Source organism: Eptatretus burgeri, chromosome 1 (assembly GCF_056783735.1).
Source record: "Eptatretus burgeri isolate ZD-2024b chromosome 1, Ebu_testis_v1, whole genome shotgun sequence".
Lineage (NCBI taxonomy): Eukaryota > Metazoa > Chordata > Myxini > Myxiniformes > Myxinidae > Eptatretus > Eptatretus burgeri.
In genome coordinates, this window is record NC_140961.1 from 114,896,722 (window position 1) to 114,906,960 (window position 10,239).

At 47.8% G+C, this 10,239-nt stretch overlaps 1 protein-coding gene across 1 annotated transcript; it reads left to right on the plus strand.

The window, feature by feature from the left end:
* Positions 1-1,998: 1,998 nt before the first annotated feature.
* On the plus strand, positions 1,999-10,221 carry LOC147035228 (uncharacterized). Its single transcript, XM_085895659.1, has one exon. It carries the CDS (start codon positions 4,630-4,632, stop codon positions 7,768-7,770), a length of 3,141 nt encoding a protein of 1,046 aa, XP_085751785.1. The 5' UTR covers positions 1,999-4,629; the 3' UTR covers positions 7,771-10,221.
* The last annotated feature ends 18 nt before the right edge of the window (positions 10,222-10,239 follow it).

Here is a 10,239-nt window from a genome sequence, read left to right on the forward strand (position 1 = left end):
CGAAACCCGTTTGGAGGGGTGCAGGAGCCCTGTTGACGGGTTGGGAGCGTGGCAGCGAAAGGTGAGTATCGCTGAGTGGGTACCCCGGGCACCAGGCTAGTCGGCCGTGGTAGGCCAAGGGCCCATGGGGGCCGGGATAGCGTAGTGGGCACGGGTGCGCCTGCTTAGTGCGGGGGCCCGGGGCGCCATTAGCCGCGTGGGCAGTGTTGTGGGCACGGGTGACCCTCGGAAAGGGGCCTGAGAAGCCAGCCTGCCACGTGTGCGTTTCAGGGGAGGTGCCATGGGGGGCACTCCCCGGTGTTTAGGGAGCTGGTAGGCTCGGAGGCAGTGTAGTGCCCGGGGGTGCCATCGTCGGAGAATCGGCAGAGGGTCGTGCCTGCCAAAGGGAGCCACGTGTCCCAGCCATGAGACCGTGTGAGGGCACGGAGAGAAAATTGGGGGGCGAGGCCCGAAATTGTGAGGACACCAACACAGGCGATGGGAATCTGGGTTGTTAGAACCAATAGTTTAAGCGAGAGGCGCTTGTTGAAAGCCCCGGGGTAGTTTAACAGTTAAATGGATAGGGTAGAATAGGAAGTGTACCCCTCCGCACCATCCATCCCCTCGCTCTCGTTGTGGGCCGCTGGACCCACTTTGGGTTAGATCGCTGAAGTCTGGGGAGGCCATTCTGAGGCTTCGTTGGGCCTCGACACAGGACGCTAGCTCTCCCTTATTCCCCTGCGGGAAGGGAACGTAGGGGTTGGGAGTAGGCTAGGTGACAGGATAGGTTAGCCGAACAAAGACGATAAAGGGGGTTAGGGGACGATTTATAGTGGGGAAGTAAAAATAAAAAAATAAGTTGGGGCTAAATTGGGGTTTGACAAATTAAGGGAGTGGGTATAGACAGTGACAGGCAAAGGCGATAGGTTGGGAGGGAGACCGTAGGGTAGGTCGAAGCCCGCCTTCCGAGTGGCCAGCACCACGGCACTCCCTCAACCAACCTCCACTGAACGGCAAAGGCTGGCCAGCTTCATCTGCTGGCTGCGTTGCTGCAAGGCAAAGGCCGGCCCACTTCATCGGCAGCTGTTGTTTTGCTGCAAGGCCTGTGCCGGCTGGATCGTCTGCAGCTGCTGTGCTGCAAGGCCTGTGCCGGCCGGATCGTCTGCAGCTGTTTTCTGCAAGGCCTGTGCCGGCCAGTTCGTCTGCCGGCTGTGTTTGCCTGCAGCGGCCTTCTTCTGCGGGCTGTTTGCCTGATCACCTATGCCATACCATGCCCACTGCCCCTGTTCACCAGCCCCGTTCAATTTTGCTTTGTCCCCCCCCCCTGTTCATTGCCATGTGCGCCAGGATCAGAAAGCAACAGTTTGCAAGCTACGAGAACTGCCCTGTCGGCAGCAACAACATGGGCCTGCAGTGGCGGCCCGTGCACCGTGTTTGCGTACATCCATTCATCTATCCATTCGTTGTGCTCATTGCGTGTGCCACTTGAGCTGGCACGGAGACTGCGTTTGTGCAGCCCATGCACCGTTGTGGTTCACTGTGTTCAGTTCAAAAGGGAAGGCCTTGGACTGCGTGTGAGCAGCCGGCCACGTTCCCTGTCACCTGCATTGTTTGAGTCAGAGACTGCATGCGAGCAGCCTGGCTCCCTGCTAACTGCTTTCTTTTTGCAGAGTCCATTGATCCTGGGCCATGGTTTAGTGTAAAATTTGTAAGTTAAGGTTACATACATATACATATATATACATATATATATATATATATATATATATATATATATATATATATATACATATATATATATATATATACATACATATACATATATATATATATATATATACATACATATATATATATATATATATATATATATACATATACATACATATATATATATATATACATACATATATATATATATATATATACATATACATACATATATATATACATATACATACATATATATATATATATATATATATATATATATATATATATGTCGGGGATTGTATGTACTCTAACAGCAACCAAACATGTCTACTAGTGTTTGGTTAAAACTCTCTGCCAATTGGAAATGGGGAAAGGATAAATCTTCCCAATGTTTATCTGTGCACTGTCAAGGAACTTGTTTTGGCATTGTTACAACACAGCTGGTCTTGTTGACCGTTTGAAATGGCCTTGCTAATCCGGCAGCTGGGCTACCTGGAATCTGTTGGACCACTGCCCAGAACTGCTAAGGCCCAACAACATGTAGGAGGCTACCTTTTAAAATTCTTTAAGGGAATCAAGGGTGTTGTTTCTGCACTTTCTGTGCTCTATTATCAGCAGTACTGACAGGAGAATGCAATAAATTAATGAATGGTAATAAATCCTCTTTGACACACAGTTATTCAAAGGTCGCAGTAAACTGAATATAAGGCAGTGCCGAAAGACAGCTCACCAGAGGATTAGGCTGGGTGGACTATTGTGTTCAAAAGCCTGTTGTCTCCATATGCATATGTCGCATGTGTAATAAACCCTTCTCTACCAAGATCGGTGGGAACAAAGCTTGATCTTAATCACTGTGGACCTCACCTGGATCTCAACAATTGGCGCAGCGAGCAGGGGGCAAGCCGGATCGAGGAGGAGCTCGAGAGCCCTGGTGAGACAAAGGAGGAAAGAGCCGGCCAGCTTAAGGAAAAGGTAAGAAAGCTGCCTCCTTTCTCACACTGGGGATACTCGTTGCTCTCTGAGATCTGTCCTTGCCCTTACAAAACGAACCAGGGGAGAAGGAGGTTTATTTGCACATCGGAAAGGGGTACCCGGGAAGGTAAGGGCCCATTGGAAGGTTGAGGGGAACCCCAGGACACTCCTTTGGGAGACAGTGGGGGAGACCCAAGAATACGCCAGGGCCAGGATCCGAACGGGAGATTGAGGGGAGGGAAAGGTGTGAAAACCCCGTTGGGAGGGTGAGGGAGCGGGAAGTGTGCATTGGGAGTGTGAAGAAACACCCCAGGCGGAGAACACTAACCCGGCCCAAGAAAACTCTAGGAAGGATCAGTGAAATAAGGAAATATGGGAAATAAGACGTCAAAATCAACAGTGGATAAAGATGCCCCACCCCCGAATACAGCTGCGGGATTAATGTATGAAAAATATGGACCTAAGTCATGCACTCAATTGGCATTGTGGGAAAGGTGGACAAAAGGGGATCCACACCCATTCCCAAGATGGGGTTCTCTAAGATCAGAAATCGTAGATAACCTATCAAGCCGGCTAGAACATCGAATGAATGATAAAGTAAAACCTGAGCCAGACATGCGAGCGTATGATATGTGGGAGGAGGAAGCCCTACAGGTAAATGAGGTGGCTAGAAAATTAGTGGAACAAAAAGTCGAGAAAATGGGAGAAAAAAATAAGGGAATGCAAGCTAAGGGAAATCTTCCCACCCCTGTAACTGCAGTGCAGAGGTGGGAAGACCAGGGAAACAATGCAGGTGTTCCACCTGCGTGTGTGAATAGCACACCAAGTTTGTATCCGGACCTGGGAGCCATGGGACTGCTGGCCACAGCCTCTGCCTACCCGGTCCAAGAAATAATTCCAGCGGGGCCAGGAGGGCCAGCTCAATCGGTGTACAGACCGTTTAGAGAAAGTGAATTGAGATCGATGAAGGAACGAGTACTAGAACTGAGAGGGAATGTGGGAGCAACAAAGGAATTGATAGTGCAGTGGGTTGAGGCACACCGCTGCTCGCATAGAGACATTGGAGTATTATGCCATGCAGTGCTGTCCCCATTTGTGTGGAAAAGGGCTAAACAGGACGGTAATTGGACAGAGGAAGAGCCACAGGGAGCAGCGGCATGGACTGCTGCACAGAGGCAGACTGCACGTCAGCTCCTCTATGATGCAATTTAGAGCGCAATGCGGCCGGCAACATTAGATTGGGATAAGATCTATGAAACAAAGCAATGCCAAGGGGGGCGGGCGACCGAATTCATGCATAGATTAGTGCAGGCATTCTTGCAATATGGGGGTTTTCAAGTTGAACAAGAGATACCACAACGAGCGTTGACTAACTTCCTAATGGAAGGACTCAGACCCCAGATTAAGAAGCAGTTAAAGTATGTAATGCTAGGCTGGCAGGCAAGACCAGCAACTGAGATTTGTACAGCTGCCGACCAATGTTCATCCCGGTCAGAAGAGAAGGAGAGCTCGAAAACAAAAATTAAAGAGGAAGTGTTCCAAATGGTATTATTAGACAAAGTGGCAGAGCAAAGGAAGAATAAAGATTGGAGAAAGTGGGAGCTAGAGGAAGATGACACAGACTCAGAAGATGAAGAAACGGCTAGACAGTGGGATCGCCGAATGAGAATCCAACAAAGACCCCCGCTGGCGGCACCGAGAAGAGGGAAACCCAAGAAACAGGAAGGGAAAGGTCAAGGTTGGACACGATCGCCTCTACTGACACGCTCAAAAACTGCAGCAGGCCAAAGCCGAGCACAACCAACAGCGCCGCCGCAGGAATGCTTCCAGTGCGGGAAGGAAGGGCATTGGCGAAGGAATTGCCCTCAAGGACGGCCGGGGTTTCAACAAGACGGTGGATCAAGACGGCTGCAGGGTCGTAAGTCGTATTGACACACCGCGGGTGGACCCGTGTTGCAGGGAGCAATGCTGACACTAACACCAACAGAGGAGCCGACCTTCACTCTGGATGTTTCAGGTAAGAAGCTTCCTTTCTTAGTCGACACGGGAGCCACTCATTCCACTATTGCAGCGAAGGAACTGCCAGGAGTTGAAAAATCAAACACCGAAGTACAAGTAGTAGGATTAGGGGGTAAGGTACAGACATTAAAAGCAACAACACAATTACCAGTACGGTGCGGACCTTTGCAAGAGAAACATGCTTTCCTTCTCACAACCACTATGCCAGTTAATCTGCAAGGTCGAGATTTATTGTGTAAGCTAGGATGCACGATAGCATGCACAAAGGAAGGGGTTTATGTTGATATTCCCAGGGATAAGACACATTTGGCAATGATGATCCTGATGACGCATCCGATTGTTTATTGGTGGAGACTGCCAGAGGAACCAATTAGAAATGCTTGGTCATGCCTAAATCTTATCTCAGACGAAAATAAGGAAATGCAAACGTGGCTAGACAATGCACAAGTGACAATGCACACATATTATAACCCTCCACATTGTACAATCTATTATGATGCGGGAGGGGATGATATTGAATTTGCGGAGAAAATTGCTCCGCATTTGGAAACACGTAATGATTTATTGCTTTGCCGCCTAATGGTTGGTAAGGAAGGTGTCGCAATGGAGGTTAAGCTCACAGACGAGCAAAAGCAGTTGACAAAGTATCCGCCGGGAGTAACCTCACATGCAACAATGACTACAGCAAAGGGATATCACCCAAAGGATTTGGGATTTATGGTTTACCGCCTACAGGAGGCAGCAGTGAGCTGCACAGAAACAATAGTGCACTGGGAAGTGCATAAGCTGGAGAATAACGAAGGATGGATCTGTGATCTTATGGGAAAAGAGATACAAGGACTGGTGGAAGAGGTTAATTTACCACCAAAGCGTGAAAAGGCATTGGAGATGATGAACACGATAGAAAAGGTGGAAAATCTGATGGGAGAGGTTCCACCACAATTGTGGACCAAACATGACAATGATGTGGGTCGAATCATTGGGGCAACGCCCCTAGTGGTTAAACTCAAACCGGGAATGCCTTTGCCAAATGTGCGCCAATACCCTCTCCGAAAGGAGGCAGAGGCTGGTATTGCACCAGTAATTAAGTCCTTGAAGGAACAGGGTATAATTGTGGAAACTACAAGTCCGTGTAATACACCTATATTGCCAGTAAAAAAGCTACAGAAAGATAAATGGAGATTTGTCCAAGATTTGCGAGAAGTGAATGAGATAATTCAAGGTGTTCACCCTGTGGTACCTAGTGCAGAGGGACTGATAACATCTATTCCCGCTAGCTCCACTCATTTCTCAGTCATCGATTTATGTTCTGCGTTTTTTAGTGTACCCATTGATAAGGAATCGCAGTTTTTATTTGCCTTTACGTACAAAGGCCGTCAGTACACATGGACTGTGTTGCCCCAGGGGTTCGCAGATAGTCCAACATTATTTTCGCGGGCTCTACACAAGGATCTAGAAGATGTTGTTTTCAAAGGTAACTCAGTGCTGCTACAGTATGTGGATGACTTGCTAATTTGCTCCCCAAATAAAGCAGCGTGTACAAATGATATGCTGCAGCTGCTACGGGCGTTAGCAAGAAAAGGACACAAGGTAAACAAGGACAAACTGCAAATGGTCCAAGAAAGGGTTAAGTATCTGGGACACCACATCTCCCACGGAAAGAGGGAGTTGGACAAAGGGAGGATAACTTCGATCACGGAAGTCCCCCGCCCTCGTACGAAGAAGGAGATGATGCGATTCCTAGGTATGGCAACTTACTGTAGACAATGGGTTGTTGATTATGCAATTCTAACTAAGGAACTGTATGTTGTGGTCGGGAGAAACCAGCCACATCAAATTGTGTGGAATGAGCAGATGGGGGAATGCTTTACAAAATTGAAAGCAGCACTTTCGGTGGCTCCCGCTCTGGGGCTACCAGATTATGACAAAACGTTCTTCCTTTACTCTCATGAAACAAAGGGATTTGCACAGGCTGTGCTAACACAATCGCACGGTGACCACCAACGACCAATCGCATACTTCAGTCGAAGGCTGGACCCGGTCGAACGCGGCCTACCTCTTTGTTTACAAACAGTGGCTGCAGCCAGTTATGCAGTGAAACGCACGGCAGAAATTGTAATGGGGCACCCGCTGGTTTTAAGGGTTCCCCACTGTGTTGCGGCTTTGCTCACACAAAAACAAACACAACATTTAACCAATACACGTCTGATGCAGTATGAGACGACTCTCCTACACCAACCAAATCTACAGATTGAAAGATGCAACGTTCCTAATCCAGCCTCTTTGCTGCCAACGGAGGACGACGGCGACCCACACGATTGCACGGAGGCGATCCAGGAAGTATCCACTGTACGCCCGGATCTAAAGGATCAACCACTAGAGCGACCGGACCTCACCTTGTTTGTTGATGGTTCGGCATACCGAGGACTAGATGGCTCGGGGCATGCAGGATACGCTGTGTGTACAGTTGACAAATTAATGGAAGCGTCCCGTCTGCCTTCTCATTTCTCCGCCCAGCAGGCGGAATTGTGTGCCCTTATCAGGGCCTGCGAGCTGTCTGTCGATTCCGCGGTGAACATATATACTGACTCTAGCTATGCTTTTGGTGTTGTACATGACAAAGGTGCGATATGGAAAATGCGAGGGTTTCTTACCTCTGCAGGAACACCAATAAAGAATGGCAGTTTGGTGTCCGAGCTGTTGACAAGCATTACACTGCCAGCGGAAATCGCAGTTATTAAATGCCGTGCACACCAGAAACTGACAACTGACATTGACAAAGGTAATGATAAAGCAGATAAAGCTGCAAAAGAGGGGGCTAGTCTGCCTTTGCCTTCGATAATGCCAGCACGATTGGCGAAGGAGCAAATCAAGCTGCACCAATACAGCTTGTCAGACATTATTGCAATTCAAGCTGCTGCAACACAGGAGGACCATGATAAGTGGCAAGCAGCAGGAGGAGCAGCGGATGACGATGGACTTTGGTCAAACAGGGGGAAGGTAATAGCACCTGTTGAAATCCTTCCATGGCTTGCACGCATGGCCCATTTGAATGGACATGTGTGCAAGAGGGGGACTGTGAGATAAGTCCAAGAATCATGGTATGCCCCAGGGATTGGGAAGATAGCAGAAGGGGTCTGTAAAACTTGTCAGGTATGTCAACAACACAATCAACACAAAATTGATAAGATAGGGCAGCCGGGAGCCCACCCGGCCCCCTGGGGTCCTTTTGTGCACCTACAAATAGACTTTATAAATATGCCACCATCATGCGGATATGGAAATGTCTTGGTAGTGGTAGACATGTTCACTAAATGGGTAGAGGCATACCCATGTACAAAGGCAGATGCTGCCACCGTTGTGAAGCACTTGTTAAAAAGCTTCTTCTGCCGATTTGGCATCCCTCACAAAATATCACATGATCAAGGGGGACACTTTACGGGGGAATTAACACAGGCAGCGTGTAAAGCACTGGGAATAAAACAGGCATTTCACTGTGTTTATCACCCACAGTCAGCGGGCGCCGTGGAAAGGCAGAACAGTATCCTAAAGAACAAGCTGGCGAAACTAACAACGGAAACAGGGTTGAAGTGGCCAGATGCATTACCCTTGGTACTAATGAGCATGCGATCCACAGTGAACCGGAAGACAGGGTTATCCCCTCATGAAATACTAATGGGAAGGTCGATGCGGCTTCCCGTGACTGCCCCCACCGACATAAACAAATTGAGTATTGCAATGATGGATGAAAACATGCTGACATTCTGTAAACAGCTCTCCAGGATCGCGAGGACGATACACGAGAGTGAAGGAGGCCTTACCCGAGCCAGTGGAAAGGCCGTATCACACCTTCCAGCCAGGAGACTACGTACTGATAAAGCACTTTACAAGGAAAACGGCCTTGGAACCAAGGTGGAAAGGACCGTTTCAGGTATTGCTGACCACCCCAACTGCCGTAAAGTGTGAAGGTAAGCCTGCTTGGATACACTTTTCACACTGCAAACTTGCCATCCCAGCAGAGGAGGAGGCTGTGCAAGAATGAACCCATTACAGCAAATCCTAGTTGCTATAATTGCCTTCTGGATGGGAAGCTGGGAAGTGGAAGGGCAAATTGATAACTGGACAATCCAACCCATCCAACAGAGGGGGAAAAGAGCAATTGGGAACCACACTGAACATTTACACGAGTTGGGAGTACATGGGATAAATACATTCTTACCTTTGTCGCACAAATATGCTACATTGAGTAATAAGACCAAGTGCTGGGTGTGTGCTTATCTCCCGCACTCCTCACAAATGGGTTTGCCATTATCTGTGATCCCATTTGAGGAAATAGACTATTGTGGTGCTGCTTGGTACAACAATTTTAATTTGACTAAAACAACCGGTAACTCATCATGTGTAGGCTTTACAGGTGTGTGGTACCCTCCTTTTAATTTAAAGAAAAGACCTCCGTACTTCAGAATCACATATAAGCGTATGGGGTTTATCTGCCTTAATTGGACAAAGCCTCATGCCAGATTTCAGGCAGGGAACTCCACTTGTAATATATCAATAGAGATAAATGACTTACCAGCCAACAGGAAGGGAGAGAATGGAACATATCCGAAGGTTGCATCTAATGGCACATATTTTGTGTGTGGGTATAGAGCCTACCCATGGCTGCCAAACAAATGGGGCGGTTCGTGTTATCTTGCTTATGTCGTACCGCACATGCGTTTGATCACTGATCCATTCTCTGGGATAGATCAAACACGACGTAAGAGAGCGATATCAGATGGGGCAAATGCAGCAATGATAATTTTCCCCCGATATGGGGCCTGGGTGGCAGGAAGAGAATTTATCAGCATGGCATCAACATTGGAAATAATGGGGAACGATACCGCTGATGGGTTTGAAAAAATTAGCGCGGAGCTGGTCACATTAAGGACTACTGTAATGCAAAATAGAATAGCTTTAGACATGATTCTAGCTGAGAAAGGGGGAACATGTGCTGTAATTGGCAAAGAGTGTTGTCCGTACATCACAGATAATTCAGAAAACATTAATGACCTCGCGGGTCACATAAGAAAAGAGGCGAGCAAATATAAAGACTACAGTAATGATAACATGAGTAGCTGGTTAAAGGGATTGTTTGGGGGTTGGGGAGGAAGTGTTTTAAGATTTTTTATAACAATCCTGATAATCATCGTGGCAGCCTTTATATTACTGATGGTTTTCAAGGTAATTGCCCAAAAGGCCATTGGAAAGTGTTTTTCAGGATGGACAACAAAGCCCAGTACCCAGCGAGTACAGACGGAGATGGCCCCAGTGAACACTGCTGGACTGCTGCCATCCTCAAACCTCCCTGCACTTACACCTACCCCCCCCCATTCCAATACTATGTACCCCACCCATGTCACCCCAACCCATGAACAATGAAACATATTGTAACCTTGCAGTAGTCGCCGATCCATTACTCAGGCTTCCTCCGAGTGATGAACAATTGCTTCAACTCACATTGGACGAATGTCTTTCGTTGATTGCACCAATTGAAGGGCGAGGTAGAAATACCAT

What these genes read in the sequence shown, in the direction of transcription:
- LOC147035228 (XM_085895659.1), top strand. Translation starts at nt 4,630, where the DNA reads ATGCTGACACTAACACCAACAGAGGAGCCGACCTTCACTCTGGATGTT.